This window comes from Petaurus breviceps, unplaced genomic scaffold (assembly GCF_028583685.1).
Source record: "Petaurus breviceps papuanus isolate PSGF00001 unplaced genomic scaffold, PetGlider_PUasm1.0 188, whole genome shotgun sequence".
Taxonomy (NCBI): Eukaryota; Metazoa; Chordata; class Mammalia; order Diprotodontia; family Petauridae; genus Petaurus; species Petaurus breviceps.
The window spans coordinates 8,860,508-8,880,965 of record NW_027185804.1 but is presented as its reverse complement, the minus strand read 5'-3'; the positions used below and the strand labels follow the sequence as shown (position 1 = coordinate 8,880,965).

At 38.9% G+C, this 20,458-nt stretch overlaps 1 protein-coding gene across 7 annotated transcripts in view; it reads right to left on the bottom strand.

The window, feature by feature from the left end:
- BMAL1 (basic helix-loop-helix ARNT like 1) overlaps positions 1-20,458 on the bottom strand; it is a 96,011-nt gene that overhangs the window by 40,990 nt on the left and 34,563 nt on the right. For 4 of the 7 annotated variants that reach the window (XM_069091258.1, XM_069091259.1, XM_069091253.1 and 1 more), the window contains exons 2-7: positions 19,541-19,713; positions 11,383-11,505; positions 5,987-6,121; positions 2,258-2,405; positions 1,680-1,700; positions 187-225 (exon numbers count right to left, since the gene is read on the bottom strand). In XM_069091258.1, the coding sequence (XP_068947359.1) occupies positions 187-225; positions 1,680-1,700; positions 2,258-2,397 (200 nt within the window). In that variant the 5' untranslated portion in view covers positions 2,398-2,405; positions 5,987-6,121; positions 11,383-11,505; positions 19,541-19,713. The remainder of the gene's footprint in view (positions 1-186; positions 226-1,679; positions 1,701-2,257; positions 2,406-5,986; positions 6,122-11,382; positions 11,506-19,540; positions 19,714-20,458) is intronic. The other 3 variants (XM_069091255.1, XM_069091254.1, XM_069091256.1) reach the window with 2 other exon arrangements.

The window sequence follows — 20,458 nt, the reverse complement described above, 5'->3', positions numbered from 1 at the left end:
TGGGCAATGCCATGAAGCTGTACTGTGACAGAAAGATCATTGCCATCTCTTTTGTAATTTGTGTGTGTGTGTGTGTGGGGGGGGGGGTAGTGATTGCTCTGTGTTATATGCAAATTAACCAAATACACAAAAATAACATCAGCAAATCTCCTGACACATACACATTAAGAAAGATGCATAATGTACCTTCCATGCTGGTCATCTTTGTCTGTATCCATACTTTCTCTGAAAACAAAACAAAAATATTCAAACTTGTTAATAAAATATTCACAAAAGTTTCTTCATAATATGGAAAGCTCCCATTTATCCAGAATCCAAGCAGCCAGACTGGCTAATCAAATTATACAATATCCTCAACCCCAAGAAAAATACTGACCAAAGGATATTCCTAAATAATGAAATGGAATAACTCTAAGCCACTGAAATGCCTTCCAGATCAAAGAAAAATTACATTTAGGTTCAGTATGGTATTAGCATAAAGTGTCTTATTGTATTCTCCTTTTAAATCAGTATAGAATAACAGAGTACCATTCAGTCAAGCAGAATATTAATATAACCAGAACACAACCCACTCCCTAATCATTCTGGATAAATGAGCATCTATATGCAAAGTCCTATGATGGGTCAGAGACAGAATATCTTATCAGAACTGGAAAGATAAGTACTAGCACCAGAGGGACTGACCTAAAGCCCTGCTGTATGTTTTGCTTCCTTCTTATTTGGGAATTTTTGAATACACTGGGTTTTCAAATTTTCAGAAGAGGAAACCGTCCTACATTGTGGGGGGAAGGGGGAGAAAGAGACAGAGAGAGAGACAGAGAGATAGAGACAGAGACAGAGACAGAGAGAGACAGAGACAGAGAGAGACAGAGAGAGAGTAAAATAACCTCATAGACACAAATTCAATGTGTGCTGTGATTCCACTTTTCTTTTAGGGAATTCTTATGGATGCCTCACTGAACTCTGAAGGTCAGTGGAAAAGTCTGAAAACCATTCACCTAGTGGTTCCAAAGGCTCATTACAATAACAACGTTCTGCCCACAAACTAAGGATAAATAAAAATAGTCTGCCTTTTCTTTTGGGCATCTTCTTTTGAGAGAAACTTCGCAAGAAAAAGAATGTCAAGGGCAAAACTTTACATACATTGAGGCAGATATAGACTAATCTGGAATATCTAGAACTTGGATCATGTCAACAACATAAAATGAGCAGGGAGAAAGGTCTCAGTCAAAGCATTACCAATTCTTTCTAAGGAAGGGAAGGTAGTAGTATCTTCTCACAGGTACTGTCTTCACACTCACTATTCCAGGGGCTTCCCCCCTTTCAACTATCTGGAATTTAGTAAATGTAGATTTCCTCAAGCATCTCCAAAGACACTCTAACATCCCTAATTCTACCATAATATTTCAGCAGAAAGAGCATTTGCTCTAGAGGATATACTACTCTGTGAATTTTCTTCTTCCCTTAAAAGAAACTCACCAAACTATTAAATGGATATTAGGACAATAATTCAAACATTGACTTATTGAAAACAAAACAAATATAGGCTGTCACAAAAGTCTTAGTGCAGTTTTAAGTTATGACTTGCTCATAAATGATAAATGCTTTTTCATTCTATTTCTTTAGATTTTCACTAGTGTGGTAGAAATAGAAAAATTTAAATGTGAAAATTTACTTACTCAAAAGAAAAGCCATCGAGTCTGAAAAGAAACACAAATACTATTCATTATAACAGGTACAAGCTCATTTATATCATTTATATCTCAGTGATCTGAGTCCTATATTCAAGTGCTCTAATATTGCTCTCAAGACAACAAAATCACCACATTTGCTTATGAATGATCTTAGACATGACTGTAAAATGTAAAGGTAGAAGAGAAATCCGTCTTCAGTATATGGGGCACTTAAGTGAATGCAGAGGCAAAATGCACAGATATATTCATTCATTTAATTCAACAAACATTTACTCAGTACCTTATTTAAAATAATAAGGTCCTGGGCTCTAAAGGGAAACTGAAGAACCTTAGCAAACTGTAGAATGTGACTTTTAAATCTCCTCTTTCAATTTATATAGGAGTAGGACAAAACAAAGATCAGTGAGAAAGAGAAGTAAAAACAATAGAAGCAATGTAAAACTGTTTTGGGGAGTGATTTTTTATTTCCCATACAGAGAATAAGGTCACAGCTTTCCTAGATTTTATATTTGGCCACTTTTAAATAAAGTTTAAGTAAGAGAAAGAAAACTCTAAATCCTTACTGATAGTCAGTTGAACTGCCTTTCCTTTTTCGATTACAATCCATCCCAGTAGCACTAAGGGAGCTGGAAATGAGGTCAGTGGGACCTGGTGACATAAAATCACTAATTGTAGAAGAAATATCCATTCTCTGGTCAGCCATTGAATATTCTGAAATCGTCAAGAAAAGCAGGCAAGTTCAGTAATTAAAACATCACAGTCAAAAGGGGGAAGGGGACCCAAAACAGCCACCAATATCCCAAATCTAGCAACATCTCACAGCCAAAGCCCATAGAAGGTCCCATTGCTAGATTCTTGTCAAACTGTGAAGTGAAATCAAAGAATGTTGGATCTAGGAGAAACTTTAGAGATTACCCAGTCCGATTATCTCATTTTACAGTAGAGGAATGAGACCCAGCAAGAAGACTACTAAAAAAGGCCAAAAAAGAGCAGAGATAAGACTAGAATCTAAGTCCCTGGGCTCTGAGTCTTCCCATTACACCATGCTATTTAGACAAAACTTATCGTAGAGGGCCTATCAAGCATCCCACTATCTGGGACTCGCCCTCCATAGCTAGTGCTGCCCTCTGGCACCAAGGACTTTCTGTAGCTCATTTCTCTATCTCATTCTCTTAGGTTAGGGTCAATTGCACATTCTACTATGAAAATTCATTAATGTAATAAACTATATTAATATGCTAGGAGGATTACTATCTTAATTAATGGCTAGAGGAGTTCCCCTCACTTTCTTTCTTCCTCTCCTTGGTAATATGTGCCCTGTAATGGGGAACTCTAGGATACAATGCTACCCTCTTTGTTGCATAACCTAAAGGGGCATCCAGGACTGGTAGAAGAAAAGAGAATATCATCAAGTTTATAATTTGGCCTATTCTTTTTTTATCCATGACATAAATATTTGTGAAACAAACTAAACTGTAGAATATGGAAAGCAAAAAAAAAAAAAAAAAGAAAGAAAGAAAGAAAGAAAAAAAAGAAAAACAGAGATAGTTGAAATCTTCCTTTCTTTTCCCTTCTGGTGAAACATAGATGGCCAAGGTGTGTGAAAAAGGCAAGGAGAACATGAAACAAAGAGATTTCAAATCATATCTACTCTAACTAAACACATTTAAGAGTCATAAGATTCGTAAAAGTGATTTCTAAACACTACTGCGAAACAAAATGTACTTACAGAACATATTTCATTTCCAGTTGCTAACTCCCCTCCCCCCCCATTAAAATGGAGATCAATGAATAATACTGAAAGTACAAAACAACTGTGTGGATCTCAAAGTTTAGGATGGAACTGGGGCTGTGAATAATACTGGAAAAAGAAAGGTAAAAGATAGTTAATTATGAGATAAAAGGAGGTGAATAATAATGAAAGAGAGGACAGGTGTGGGAGTGCTAGGGGTGGTAACAGTAGAAGGAGAATGAAATTTATTTAAAAACAAAAACAAAACTCTGAATGAAGTAAAATATTTATGGGAGCAGAGAAAATTGTTTGAAAACACATATTCTGATGACATATTTGGTATGGCCCCTAGGTTCCTGAAAATTTATAGAGGGCTAGAAGCATTGGCAGGTTCTTGCCACATAGCAAAGGCTTCAAGTATGGTTCTAGAAACATATTATACCTAGTATCCACGGGCCCACCTAGCTAAGTACTAAAAGGCTCATAGTAAGTAGGCTGGATATATCATAACCGATCATCTGGGAATAAAAACCAAAAAAGCAACAAATGACCCTCAGTTCTGTGTTAATCTGTCTATTTCTTTAGTGATGGTGGCAAAGTAGCAGAAAAGGGTACAATGATAATAAGAATCAGTTTTTCAACCATCTATAAACAATAGCTTAACTCTTGGTATTCTACATGTGAAATCTTTATCCAGTGACCAATGAGTGGACATAGAACTACAAGAAGAAAATTCCATCGACCAGAAGACATGACTCTCAGCTTCTCATTGGAGAAATAAAAGACTAGACAGACAGTTCTATTCTGGGTCCAAAGGTAACATGTTTTTTTTTTAATTTTCATGGGACAATTGGTCACTTTTATTATATTTATAGTACTCAGGATAAGCATTTGCAGAAGGAATACCATGAGGATACCTGCAGCTAAGTAGGCCAATGGATAAAGTGCTGAGCTTGGAGTTAGGAAGACCCAAGTTCAAATCCAGCCTCAGACAGTTATTAGATGTGTGACCCTGGGTAAGTCACTTAGCCTTTCTCAGCCTCAGTTTCCTCAACTGTAAAATGGGGATAACAATAGCACCTACCTCACAAGGTTATTGTGAGGATCAAGTGAGATAATATTTATATAGTAGGTGACTAATAAATGCTTGCTTTCTTCCTTTCCCTTTCCTATACACCAACTGTTGTAGGGGATGAGGAAGTAAAGAAATTCTATAAGGAACGTATTAAGTCCTTCTAAATCAAATCAAAATATACTTTAATACAAGGTAACTTCAAGACAAAGTAAGGCATATGGGAAGACATGAAAAATGTTGAAAAGCATGGTTCAGGAGTAATGAATAAAAGAGGACAAAGGTTTATAGACTATAGTGAAATCACACATACATGAACAATTATTTCAAGAAGGTGGGAGGAAATAGTAAGCACCACAGAGCATCACAACAAATGAAACAGACTGTATTTTTAAAGAAAGGTAGGAAAGGATGGTCATCTATCTGAGAATCACTCAGCTGTCTACAGACAGCCAGACTACTGCCCTGCTAACACAAAGAGCAAAATCAGTATCATATTAGAGAACAGAAAATGAGAAGACATAGAGCATCATTAATGCCACACCTACCTCACCTATTTAAACAAAATGGGAAATGGATAAAAGCAGAGACAACTACATAGACTATCATCATTTCCTAAGGAAGGTTAACGAGTGTAACTAGTATCAGTAGGTCGCCACAATGAGGAGGCGTACAAGCCACTCCCATCAGCTTGTACTATATTTTATCAGATGTTAACCAAGGGCAGCAACAATTTAGAACATAAAATTTTTATGTGATAAAAAGCATAGGAGGAAAAACAAATAAATCAAAGGCTTAGGGAAGAGTCTAAAATAGGAAAAAAGTTCTCAAGGTTTTAATGATAAACTCTTTTCTTCATTAATAACACTGGAGCCCACCGCAAATGAACTCTGAAGTCAGTCCCTGGCAAGCTACACAAGGAGGCAGAAATTGCACAAAAGGTAACAAAATTGGGAACTAGACTAGCCCTAGTATACACAGAGTGGCTTCATGCTTAAAGCAACACAATTTCAAGGGTGCTGAGGGATCAGTTCTCAAGATATATGAAAGAAGATATCTGAAAGAAACCAAATGCTGGGAGGGAATACAGAACATTAGTGTTATTACCTGAAAAAGAGATGGTGAAAAATCAACTACTGAGTCTTGTGTTTATTTTCCCCTTTCTATATAATCTTTATGAGAATAACCTAGAAAAGGTATCTTTGATGGATAAGCAAACAGACAAGCTTTCGTAAATCATATTGTCCATCAATTATACAACTGGCTGAAAGAAGCAGTGAATACAAGATTTCACTTTTGCTTGTTCTCTTAGAGTCAGTAAACACTCTCTGACAGGACCTTAAAGGCTCTGTTCTCTGCCAAGAAAGTGTCTCCCATGCAGGTGTTAAAATCATACAAGATTCTTAAAACAGTAAAACAGAGATGACTTTGAAAACTCTCTGATTCCTAATACCAAGTGAGGCATAAAACACAGAGATATATGCTCACCAAAGGTATTTACTCTGGTCACAGAGGATGTCCAGTGTAGAGTCTAAATCGAAGAGGAATTCCCTATAGAAGGTGAGGTCCTGGAGACGCTCCTCTTTGCAGATGACATCAAGTCCCAGAACATTGTAGAGCCTCCTAAACAAAATCCAAAATCACTTAGGTGTTTAGCCTTATTCATACAAGAAAAATGAAGAATGCCTGTTTCCTAGATTATGATTTGCAGTTGGACAGACAATCCATAAAGCTGGTCCATCAATACATCTATCTTGAACAGCCATAGTAGATAATGAACTGCCTCCAGAATTGAAAAGGAAAAAAGGTGGATTGCATTTGAAAAATTACGTAATAACTCTAAGCTTCTTCCTGACACAATGGCCCAACTTTTCATATCAATATTCTTTTGAAAACAACATTAAAAGCCCTCAGAACTCTGATCAAAGTTGTAAGCTGACAAGGAAGCATTCTTCTCACCTCCTGGAGGAGTGGAGGGGGATGATAAGTGTGTAATATGGCATACATTTTCTGACATAGTGAGGTATTGTTTTTCTTAATTGCACTCATATGTTATTGGGGCTGGAAAGAATAATTGAGAAGTGGGAGTGATATGAAAAAACACCCAAAAAATTTTTTAATGTGTTTTCATAAAAAATTCTTCTGGTCGGCTACATAGTAACAAGTTATGGAATATGACAGTTTCCAAAGAATTCAACTTGTAATCACCCAATGGGTAACTGAAAGGTACATGGTATAGTCACAAACAAGGTGAAGTACATTACCAAAAAAGTACTGATGTCTTGGCTTGCTTGTATGGATTATAGATCCACACAAATACTTCTACCAGCAGGTAAAGATTGCAACCCACTCATGATGTTTCAGCCTATGTAACTCTTGTCCATAACGTCATAAATTCTTCAGAGTTGGTCCACCCAATGTAATGGTGGCCCAAATAATGGCATTAGAGAGACACCAAACTGGAAAAGGAGGTAGAGCAGTCATAGCATGAGAAGTGAGGGAGAACTAATAACAGCCCACATATTTTATTGGTGTATTCACATCTAGAGATCTAGACATTAAGACATCTAGAGAAAGGTCCCAGCACAATGGGTGGATCAACTGTGGAGGATTTATATAAGGTTATGGACAAGAGCTGTACAGGATGAGACTCACAGATGAGTGGTAAGCTACACTATGGAAGAAGTACCCAGAGTAGTGGATCTATGATCATACAAGTAAGCCATCAGAAGAATTAAAATTACAACAACCAGCATTCACAGGGGTGCTTATTGTGTGTCAGAAACAGAATTAAATGCTTTATAAATATCATCTCATTTGATCCTCACAAGAACTCTGGGAGGTAGGTGTGATTGTTATCCCCATTTTACAGTTGAGGAAACTGAAGCAAATAGAGATTAAATCATGTGATCAAGGTCTTATATGTTTGAGGCCCAATTTTAATTCATCTTCCTGACTCCAGGTCCAGCGTTTTATCCACTACGCCATCTAGCTGTCCCCAAGTAAAATGTGAAGGTGAGTATAGTCATAAAAAACATTAGTGTATTTCAGGACTTTGAAGTCAGGGGATTGGCCCTTTTATAGTAAACAGTTTGTTTTTTTTTTTATAGCAATCGGGGTTAAGTAACTTGCTCAAGGTTACATGGCCAGTTATTTCTGGGTGTGGTGCTAAGTATCTGAGCCTGAATTCAATCCCCAGGTCATTGTGACAGTAGGGCCGGTGCTCTTACTTGCTGAGCCACCTGGCCACCCCTAAGCAATTGGGGTTAAGTAACTTGCTCAAGGTTACACGGCCAGGTGTTTCTGGGTGGGTGCTAAGTGTCTGAGCCCAGATTTGATCCCCAGGTCATCCCGACACTGGGGCTGGTGCTCTTAGTCGCTGTGCTACCTGGCCACCCCTATAGTAAACGTTTGTTGAGATTGTTGACTAATTAATGCTGGTTCTTTTAAATATGTAAAAACATTTAAAAGCCTTCATTTTGTCTCTGTCCCCTAGTTTCTTCTTCTGCATGGGGAGGACACTCTTTTACCTCTAACATTATGCCAATCTATATGCTTCTTGAATTGTAATATTTAGTAGGTCTTTATTATGCAAATAATTAATTAATGCTTTAATTCATTATTTTCATGTTTCTTATACTACACCAAAAAAATCGGATTTTTTAAAACCTAGGAATAAAACCTTGTTAACTAGTACTTTCTTAATATTATTGATCTTTCTATGTAAGCATTTGTGTATACTGCCGCTGCAACTGGGCAATTATTCTGTGATGGTAATGAAGTCACCTATCTCTGGGTTATTTCCTAGAAAATATATAGGAAGGCAAGTTTCACATAATAACAATGAAGACACACTATAGAAGCTTGCAAAGTTTTTTTTTTTTAGATTTTTCTTTTTGCTTTTTGGAGGGGGGAAGGTAGGGCAATTGGGGTTAAGTGACTTGCCCAAGGTCCCATGGCTAGTTTTGTGTTAAGCGTCTGAGGCTGGATTTGAACTCAGGTCCTCCTGACTCTGGGCTGGTGCTCTATTCACTGTGCCACCTCACAGCCCCAGCTTGCAAAGTTTTAAAACTAGATTTCATTTTACCTATCCTTTAAGGGCCACAAGACTATGAGTGGCATCTTGAATGACATTAAAAAACAAAAGTTTATTTAAACATATCAAAGCAAGATATTGGGACTCCTAGATTACTGTGGGGGCAAAGGGTAATCCCATGACTGTTATGGACAAAAGGAAATCCCAGTCAACGATCCCTTTGCTCCAGCCTATATCTAGCAGAATATTAGGAAGACTTTCATTTCAGACTGTTCTCTGGAGGGAATAAGTTGGTGTTACTAGAGTAAGCAATGGTTAATAAAGCCAAAATGAGAATGTAAATATAGTTATAGCACTTGGAACATATAGCATTCACTGCAGTCTTTGGAGGAGATCAAGGACGAATGTGGGAACATGAGAATCAAAATGTTACAACTGGAAGGTTCCTAATAGACCATCTCATTGGAATCCCTCATTTTACAGAAAAAGAAACTAAATATTAGAGACAGATAGAGGCCAACCTAAAGTTGTAAAAGTTAGGCTGTAAGATCCTCAAGGGAGGGAAATGTCTTATTTTTATATTTGTATCCCCAGCACCCAGAAGAGTGCCTGGTACACAGTAGGTGCTTAACAAATGCACAGTGATAGAACAAGTGACTGTCAGCAGTTCTAGCCCTGAAACCTCAATCTCCTTCAATTCCATTCATTTCAAACATTTATAAAGGTTCTACTGTAAACTAAGTGCTGTGCAAGGTAGTGGAATCCCAAAAGGACAACAAGACTAGCTTCAAGGAGCCTTCTTCATTCAATTAATATATTTTTTGGGGGGAGGATTGGGGGGAAAATGAAGCCTTTTAGAAGATCCTTCAGGAAAAAATCAAAGTTGGGGAAGGGACAAGTGAATGAAATCTGTAAAAGAAATGGCAAACTCTAAGGAAGAGAATGAATTAAATGAACATCCCTTAGAAAAGGGTTCCCACAAATGAATGTAGGGGATAGAACATGTATTGAGATGAGCAGATATAAGGTAATCTGAGAAGGGAAAGTGCTCTATGGGCACATGTGTGTTTGTGCATGCATGTATGCATACATGTAGACATTTGTGTGCACAAGTATGTGTGTGCATTTGTGTGTGTATGTATGTACATAGGCAAGGGAAGGCTTCCTGAAGGAGGCACCTTGATTCTTTTTTTTTTTTTTTTTAAAGCAATTGGGGTTAAGTAACTTGCTCAAGGTTACACAGCCAGTTATTTCTGGGTGTGGTGCTGAGTATCTGAGCCCGGGATTTGATCCAGGTCATCCCAACACTGGAGCCAGTGCTTTTACTCGCTGAGCCACCTGGCCGCCCCTAAGCAATTGGGGTTAAGTAATTTGCTCAAGGTTACACGGCCAGGTGTTTCTGGGTGGGTGCTAAGTGTCTGAGCTTGGGATTCAATCTCCAGGTCGCCCTGACTCTGGAGCCGGTGCTCTTACTCGCTGTGCTACCTGGCCGCCCCAGGCACCTTGATTCTTAAGATGGAGTGACAGAGGTAAAGAGGGAGGGAGGACATTTAGGAATAACATCAGCCAGTGACTAAATGTCTTCTCTCCAACACATCCTACCACATACACAACCTGTCATTACAAAAGGCCATTGTGCCCAGAGGGAGGATGGTCATAAAGATGAACTCTAGAAAGTATCTGAATAATTACAGACCAGTGTACTGATAATTGGGGGTAGGGATAGGGCCTTGTACCTGTGATTCCACTGGTTGAGGGACCACCCAGATGGAAAAACTCTATCAATACAGTTTGGTAGCTTCTCTACCACTTCTAGTCTTGCTTAGACAGCTGCCTAGAGACCCAAGAGGATAAATGACTTGGCTACAAACAGCAGGCAGGTGTCCGAGGCAGCACCTGAACAATCTTCCTGGCACTGAAGTCAGCTCTCTCCTCACCACACCATGCTGCCTCCCTCTCAGGGATATAGTTAGTGAATCTATAATAAAGGATTATTTCACTGAAGTTCACTCCCACTGCTTTATCATCAAGGGTACCTTCCATTTTCCAGAACTATGATAAGTAAGTGTAAGCTTTTGGCAAGCTGAAAATTCCTTGAATAGAGGTCAAGGAAAAGATTGTACATGTCTTCTAAAAGTCCAGGGTGGCTAAATTCAGAGAGATCCACCAGCAAAAGGTTGGTAATAAGGGAATAAATATTTTTGGTCACAGAAACTCATGTAGAAATTCATTCATGCCTGTTAAAACATGGAGGGAGTACCCACATTGATGAAATAAATAAAGGATAGAATCATCAAAAACGTAAAACAAAAATAGCCTGCTGGGGAAAAGTCAGCATGGTTTTAAGAAGTACAATCATGCCTTACTCATTTACTGGAATTCATAGGCATGTCAGACAAAGGAGAACCAAAGGATGCAACCTTATATAAATTCAGAGTTGGAAGACAGAAGACATCTAGTCATTCAAATGAGACTCCCCTCTTCAATAATCCCTAAATTAGCTGGTCATTTAGCCTCTTATCTTGCAAAATCTAATATTTAAGGCAGTTATCATGGAGGATAAATGTCATCTCATAGAATATCCTTTAGGACTACCACTGGCAAAAGAATGAATATTTGGCTGTAGAGACCAAGGAATCAGACTCCAATGCGGTGAAGTCTCTGTTTTGTTTTGTGTTTTTAAACTCAGATACAGCTGGTTAATGTGGACACATTCTCCAAAGCCAAGGAGCCTAAAAGCACTATAGAAAAATGAGCTATTATTACCTGACCTACATTTCTGAAATGAATAGCAATAACCACTAAAATAGCTACAAAGTGAGCATATCCATTGGGGATGACTCCTTACCTGAAAATAGGTTTTTTGAAATTCAGATTCAGACTGGGAACCAGGTCTCCACTGCAGTGCTAGTCACCTAAAGGCTTTTCTCATATCCTGTTTTTTTCTAGTCAGTCAGCTTCTCATGGAATCCTAGAAAGGGGAGAACATGAAGGGGAAAAAACCCTTAAGATAGTTTTAATGTAAATGAAAGAATACTTTAATAAAGGTGAACAAAGAGAATTGGGTTCATTTATAGGTTCTTATAGACAGTGATATTGAGATATTTCATGACCCCTTCTCTTTCCACAGTCTAGCCAATTATTCTGAATGTCTCTACCTCATCTTAAAAATATAGCTATAATATAAGAGTGGGAGGAGGAAAACAGGAGGCAGAGGGAGATTGGTGAAGCTTGTTTTCTGTAAAGACTATTTCCTATGTTCTTTAAATACCAATTCCTGGACACACTATTCAAAAGGACACAATACAGAAATTTTCATTTCATTACCTTAAAAAAAATAGCCTGATGCCAATTTACCATATAGGCAACACACTCATAATAGACAATTGGGGAAAGATGGTGGTGAAAACATTGTCTGAAGCACAATGTTAACATTGTGAAGTTGTTCAGTTATTTTTCTATTGTGTCCAACTCTGTGACCCCATTTGAGGTTTTCTTGGCAGTGTTTTGTCATTTCCTTCTCCAGTTCTTTTAAACATAAGGAAACTGAAGCAAATAGGGTTAAGCTACTTGTCCAGGGTCACACAGCTAATAAGCATCTGAGGGCAGATTTGAACTCAGCAAGATAAATCTTCCTAACTTGAAGCCCTGTGCAGTATGGCACTCCCTAGCTGCTCTTAACGCTGTGATATCTGGGGATTATTGCAGAAGATATTATTTGGAATTCATAATAAAAAATCTAAGGGAGTCTTATAACTTCTGAACAACATATGAAACCAAAGGAAAGAAATTCCAAGAGTTTTTTAATTTTAATGAGATTTCAACCGTTACTCCCCTTCCCCATTTCCTCTATTCCTTCCTAGGAGCTAAAGTGGATTTGAAGAGGGAGGAATCTCCCCTCTTTCCTTAGGATTCTCAATAGAACTTGTTTTTCTTCACCTCCTCTTTGACCCAGCTGATTCTTTGTGCCTACACATGCTTCTGATCCTCCACCTTCCCCCACTCTGCCTCAGAGGCCGCAACGAATATCTGTGCTTTTTCGTCTGACTGCAAAATAGCACTTGCTGGCACTCTAAATTCTGTGGTTTCTCTTATATGTCTTGTGTTTGATTCATTCACAAGATTCATTTGGATCTTGTCTTCTAATTAAAAGGGTCTTAACAGCTTGTTTCGGAATAAAATCTATTCTGTTCTCCCATCTAACCACTCTTTTCAGTCACATTCAGAAAACAGAAGGCTGGCTCACTTTTCCTTGGATAGAAACTTACACAATTTTATTAACCATGTCCTGTGTGTATCGCACAGCATGTCCTAAAGGGATTTTTAAAAGACATTTCCCATGGGTTAAGCCCTCATCTCCAGCCCAAGAAGAAGTCACACAAAAGTTCTGTCACATGATAAAAATGATAGAACAACAATAATAACAATGATGGGAGTTGTTAATGTTGATTGTGGCACTCTAAGTACCCCAAATCAGAAAGTTCTCCTTAAACTAAGACTGCATGGAACACCTAGTTTGTTTTGTTAGTGTGTTTTTGCTCAAACGAGCTCTTTAACAGAGCGATGATGTCACTGGTTTAGAAAGACCCTGCACACGTGTGGGTTTCAGCTGATCTATGACTTTGCATGCCCTGCGACAGTTTTCCACAGAGGATCCATCCAGCACATGAGAGGCCTCCCTCTGATTTTCAGAAACATGTTGGTAATAACTCTGTAGCATGCAGTTGTCCATCCTGGCCTCACTCATTTGCTCTCCCACCTCGTTAAGTCAATAAGCTTGCCCGCAAATTGTTGGTAATATGCTGGAGCCCAAGGTACCACTCATCTCTTTATGGTCCTTTGGGTCACCTGCAACTTTGCTTCTTTTTCCAAGACTGTGGTGCTCCCTGCCTTTCAGTCATAAAGAATGACTGGGAGAATACTCCAAGACTAAATGCATCCATTGTCCCCTCAATAAGAACACTTCCCCCAGTATGGCGCCTCTCTAGCCAGCCACACCTTCTCATCTCACACAACTCTTATTTCTGTCCTCCCACAAATCCCATGTAAAAGTGAAGTCCTCTTCCACATTATGGGGGTTAAATGATGTTGGAAGACAATGATTATATCCTCCCATAAGTTTTCTTTTCTCTATTTTTTTTTCCTTAAACATCCCGAGTTTCTACAACTGTTCTTCACATGAAAAGGTTTCCAGTCTCTTGGCCAACTGAGTCACCTTCTTTTGGACACACCCCAACTTGCCAATGCTAATGTGTGGCAACCAAAACACCTTGCATAACGTTGCTCCAACCAAAGTTACTTAATGCAGTTAATGTTATAGCCAAACTCTACTTGAACATCGAGGATCCTGTTGTGATGTTCTCCAACTCCTCATACAATGTACAATATTATTTCCATGAAATGGACAGTTCTCTAAAATGCTACTAGACTCGAAGTCAGATTTTTGCAGAACTAATAAACAACATAGGGTAAAGGTATGCCTGTACTCCATAATGAGTCATATCAAGTTACTATACAGTGGGACTATATACCTCCCTCATTGGAGATAACAGAATGATAATTCCATTAGTGCTGCCTAAGACAGCTTTGGTGACAGCCATATTAAATCAGTATCTCATACTGAGTTTGAGTCTATTAAAACTACCAGGCCTTTCTACTGAAATTTCTCACAGATCCCAGGAATTACTCTGGAAATTTTTCTTTTGGATATATTTTTACCTGCTGGTTTTCTTTCAAGTGCTCATGGGAGACAGCTTGATACAATATTAAGAACCCTGAACTTAGCATCACCAGCCAGAATCTGAATCCTGGCTCTGCTACTCACTGACTATATAAGTTTGGGCCCATCACTTAACACCTCATTCTACCCACCCAGACTGAAGAATTCAACCTCCTAGGATGATATCACCACTGTCATTTGGGCTTCTTGTGGGTTCTATAATTAATAATTTTAACCTCAGTCCCAAAGCCCATTAGTATGGGTTTCTCTTCTCACTGGTGGAGATCAATGCCCTGCACCTGGGTGAGGAGTGGGGCTGAACTGGCAGAGCAGGAGAGTGGAGAACGCCAGCCTTTTCAAAGTCTTTGGGCTTAGCAGTCAGTCTCTTTGGACTGTGGGCACTTCTTGGCTTGAAATGAAAAACTGAAAGATGGACAATACTAGGCCCACTCTAGGCTGCTGAAGGAAAAGGCTGAAGGTAAGAAGCTGAAATGAGAAGAGCTGGCAATCGTCCCTATCCCAACTTGCTACACTAGAGACTTATGGAAACGACCCCTTGGGAGAGAGCTGGGACCCTATCTCTTGGTTGAGCTGGGTTACCTTGTTCCCAATGGGAGAGCCCCTTCACTCTGCACTGTCTGATATATAGTCTCCTATGTAAACTTTTTCTGATTTCTGTTTTGCTATTGACATGGATAAAAAAAACTGCTTTGTGTGTGTGTGTTCACTGCGGAATTGGTATGTGGTAGGGAGTTAAGCCAATATAAAGTTGGGGTCCTGTTTCCCCCATTAATCAGAGTGCTCAGAAGTTAGTGTGAACCTGAAAATGACATCACCTAGACCAGGGGTAGGGAATCTGCAGCCTTGGGGCCACATGTGGCCTTCTAGGTCCTCAAGTGCAGCGCTTCGATGGATCCAAACTTCACAGAACAAATCCTTTTGTTTGGATTCAGTCAAAGGGCTATACTTGAGGACCCAGAGGGCCACATGTGGCCTTGAGGCTGTAGGTTCCCCACCCCTAGCCTAGACCAATAATATTTAAGAGAGAAGACAGATACAGTTTTTGCCTGGTACAGAGTGGCCAAGTTTCTTCTGTTCTCCATTTCCTGCTTCCTCTTTTGGCAGGAATTAAAACCTCCCTTGGAAAAGGGTGAGGGAGAGGAGGCTAGAGATGGGGGTCAGCCCTCTCCACACACAGAAATGCTTTACTATACAAAATTTAAAAGTCTTCCAAAGGTATCACAATAAAGTATTACCACAATGGGCAAGGAAAGAAATGTGGGATCGGTGGCAACGATGTGTGTGATATTCAAACCCTGAATCATTCATCTACAAATGGAAGGAGGGAGAAGTGGGAAAGAGGTGTTTCTGTATGATTGTTCCTCTATGCCATTCCCTAGGACAAGGAAATTATTTGGTTATTTGAAAAAACAACAACTTTCCCTCATTAAAATAATGTTCTACATAATGAGATTTTTGTTTGTCAAAAAATAATAATAAAAACTTAATTTAAACCCTGCAGGCTTCAGGTAACATAAAAGAATCCCACCCAAGGACAGCACTGGAATCTTCAAAATGATCTCAGCTCCACATGCCAATACTTAGGGCAGTGCATTAGTCAGCACACAGCGAACACTGCCCAATACACCCCCTCAGAAGACTTAAGCTTGCCAAATCCAGTGTCTCTGAGGCCCCCAGCTTGTGCGTTCACTTAAGCTGGCTAAGCTTTGATTGGCTGCTATAACCAAGCCAAACTGTGTAATTTTCAAAAGCTCAGTCAACCTGCCTTATCTTAATTTCTGCACAAACATAAAAAGGAACTAAAATGTGCCTACCTGGGTTTGGGAATTTAAAAAACCAAAACGCCAAATGCCTAAAATAAAGCAATGTTATAGATATATTTGAGAGTCTTCACTTTTTTTAAATGAAGACAAGTCAATGAGTCAATATACTCTCTTTTCCAAACACCTAACTGGCAAAGCCATGAACACAAGTTCACATTTCTAGAGCATTCTATGGTCACAAAGCTCTTTAACTCAGTAATAACTTTCATTGATATATGATTTCAAGGCTTTATATTTGTTACTCCATTGGAGCTTTACAATAACCCTGGGGTGAAAGACAAGTTCGGTTATGGATCCCAAACCTTTCAGGCTACCAAACCAGCATCAGTTTGTACAAAGTCAATTTCTAACATTAATACTGGCCTCCATTGATGGAGCATTTCAAAAGGTTTCAGAGTATTTCATGTGTATCATCTCACTGGATCTGCACAATTCTCTGAGGCTAGTAATAGTAAGGTCTGCAGCCTGCTTCTCTGGTACTTCATCTCTTTTGAGCGCAAGAAACCTGTGAGTTCAATACTACAGATATTATTATACTGTTTTACAGACAAGGTAGCTAAGATTCACAAGGCAGCAGACAAGAGTTGAACTAAAATCCTCTTGGCTTCAAGTCCAGAACATTTATCTACTACTTTAAGCTACCTCTCTATATTCAAAGATATCTGTTATTTTTCATCAATTGAGCATAGTTCTAGATACAGACTGACCCAGGCAGACAATGGTGGAGCTGTCAGAGCATCTTAAGAGCTGGAAGAAACCTCAGATGCTCTCTCTGTAGGCACCTGACCATAAAGCTTCTCTATTCCATATCCAAGAGTTGGTCATCCAATCTTCCCAAGAAAACCTCAAAGTAAGGAAAAAAGAGGCTTCATGAACAGTGAGTAGAACAAGACTGTACTGGCCTCTGTGACTGCCACATCATACTGCTGACTAGTCTTTGAGCTTAAAATCCACTAAAACTCTGGACTCGGTGGCTGTCTAGCCAGGATCCCCCATCTTATACTTGGACTTTAAAAAAACCTTTTATACAAGTATAGGACTTTAGGTTTACACCCAGGAAATTTCCTCTTACTACTTTACAAGCCATTGCTCTACTCAGATGAAATCTTTTTAGATCCTGACTGGGAGCCACCACAATAAATATCACAGCTTCATACCAGCTGCTAATTTCACAAGTATGAAATATGTCTTCATATTAATTACCGATAAAATGTTATATACCACATAGCTATATGGCATAAGAGCTAAGCTAAGACTCACAGAAGAGATGTGACTTTCTTTAGATAGTTAGGTGGCACAGAGAAGGTCAGAGTACTGGGCTTGGGAGTCAGAATGACCTCAGTTCAAATCCAGCCTCAGACACTAGCTGTGTAACCCTGGGCAAGTCAATTCAACTGTGTCTCTGTTTTGTCATCTGTAAAACTGGGATAATAATAGCACCTACCTCATGGGGTTGCTGTGAGTATCAAACAAGATAATATATATACAATGCTTTAGAAACCTTAAAGCACTATATAAATGCTAATTACTGCTTTTGCTGTTACTATTTTATTATTAGGATGGGAGAATAGTTGGTAAGTTTAAGTATCACAGTAGTATAAAAATAGTAACACATTAAGAAAAGTTGGAAAAGGGTCATTAAAAAGAATTGGGAGAAAGAGGGCCTGGAGAATATTTCAAAAAGGTTAATGAAAGTTTTTGAAGTCATTTAGGAAGGAAGGATGTACAAAAGTAGGAATTTAATAAGTGCTTTTGGATTGACTGATGTTGAGGATGGAAAGGAATAGTCAAGGCAACAAAACAAAACAGTGGTCCTAGGAATTAGGGGTCAAGAGGTAAAATGGTCAAGTTCAGACAGAAAGCTTGGACTAAAGTTGAGAAGATGGAAGGAAAGAGACAAGATATAAATGCTCATTATGAAATAAGACCAGATGTGAAAATTCAGGAAACAGATCATAAACCAAACACAGGATACAACAGTGATGGCAAAGTTTAGTTAACTAGACATCTGCTAAGGAGATCTCATAGCTAAAGGCAAAACAGCTGAAATTCCTGACCTGCTTTAATGATCATTTCATTCTTAGAAAAGCAGAAGAAGCCATGAGAGGAATCGCTATTTAGGATCCAACTCTGATACTTCCAACTCTCAGATTTCATGTTCTTCAACCAAAGAGAAAACACTTGCCAAAGTAGAAATGATGGGAATCTTACAAGGCAACAGCTATTGCATCTTAGAATTCATGGGGGAAAGGAAGGAAAAGGCTTTCAGATTTTGGGAGAGTGGATTCCAAAGAGTTCAGAATAAGTAGCATCCCAAACCCTAAAATACAAGTCAGTTAAAGAGCGATGGGATGTGCTCAAAAATTTAATTTGAATTACACAAACACAAATTACTCTTTCTAGAAGGAAGCAAGAGAAGTATAATACAAATAAAGAGGCTGATGTGGATGCATGAGAAAGTCATCAACCAATTAGGATTTTAAAACTAAGACATCAACAGAACTCATGGCTCTGTTGTAAAAAGATCAACTTGGATTTTTAAAAACGTATGAACAGGGGCGGCTAGGTGACACAGTGAATAGAGCACTGGCCCTGGAGTCAGGAGGACCGGAGTTCAAATATGAACTCAGATACTTAACACAAAAACTAGCCATGTGACCTTGGGCAAGTCACAACCCCAATTGCCCTCCAAAAAGCAAAAAAAAAAAAGTATAAACAGATATGGAAATGAGGGCCTAAGGCAACTTTCCAATACCCTCTACTATGTTGTGCTCTTTATTCATAAGCCTATCCCAGGAACAGACACACTAGAAGTTCTTTCTGACCCATGGCCCCTTTCTGATTGGATGGCTCCTCCCAGAACCTCCATTTAAGGAGGATGCACAGGTTTGCCATGCAGCACTATGGATTTCTTCTACCACTGGACCCACAAGTCCCACAGGCTCCTTTGTCATTACCTCCCTCTCCTTTTCAGCTTCTATTTATGCCCTAATAAAATATAAGCTCCTTGAGGCCAGGGACTTTCTTTTTACTTGTATTTGTATTCCTTGCCATGACATATTAAAAAATAAATGCTTGCTGATTGACTAACTGAATTAAAAAAGCATCACAGCTGTACAAAAATAGAAACACAATAAGAATGTTAAAGTTCAGAATATACTGATACTGGCAACAAATGTAGAAGAGTAAAAAAGGAATATTGGTTTTGTTTTTGTTTGTTTTTAAGCTGTGTTGGGGGCAAGTAAAAGCTTAATGAAGAGTTAGTCTGAGTCTCAGAGTAGATGAGATAATAATAGATAACAGATAAATGGCAGAACCATTCGTCACTTTGTTTTAATTTTTTCTACTGTGGAGAATAATTTCCTGGAATTTCTAGGAGGCACAGAATCAAAATGATTAGCAGGGAGCTGAAACCCAAAGTAATAAGGAAATTGCAGAAGTACCTGGCTGCTCCTGATGAGATCAAGTCACCAGGTCTACATGAAATATATTCCAGGGTACTGAAAGAACTGGTAGACAGGATTGCTGGTGATCTTCATCTTTTTTCAACAACTCAAGAAGAATGTGAAGACAGGCAGCTCTAAAACTAAGGGTGAACAAATGTCATCTCAATTTCCTAAAAGAGAAGAGAGTAGGTTTTTCAAATTATAGGCTAGTGGTGTGATCTTGGTATCTGACAAAAAGTTACACTTATGAAGCTTTTAGGGAGAGAAGAAGTGACCACTCCAAGTCAACATGAATAGATCAAGAACATTCTATGACAGAGTAAACTTCAATTCCCCTTTTTTTGGGCAGAATCTCAGACTATATGTCATTTATTGGATGGGAGGACACTTCTATTGCCAATCAGGATACATATTCTCTGTGCCACAAGTGTCTGCCTATGACAGGGAGAGGTTCAGAACTTCTGGAGCTTGCTTCTTGGCCCAGCATACTCTGTGACCTTCAGCACATGGAACCTCACCATCTTGCTAAGGGTTGGGCACTCATCCAGTATTGTGGCACTTCTAGAATTGGCTATTTGTGGACACAACACAGGTAGTCATGGCAGATGACACCTGTGCTCATCATTTTTATTTGGGTCAACATACAGGACAAAAGCCTACCTCAAAAGGAATCATTCCTAATGAAGGGATACTTCTTGTCAGTAGAGGTACCCCCAAAGGCCTTCTTGCACATCTCGAAGACAAGTCTAATGTTCTTTTAGCATATCTTGACAGTTTCTTTTTGGCTATATCCCCCAATAGAGCTGCCTCTTGTTCGGGAAGATGGAGGGCTACTTTCAGTAAGCATGCTCTGTCTGGATATCCACCACATCTCTCTCTCTCTCTCTCTCTCTCTCTCTCTCTCTCTCTCTCTCT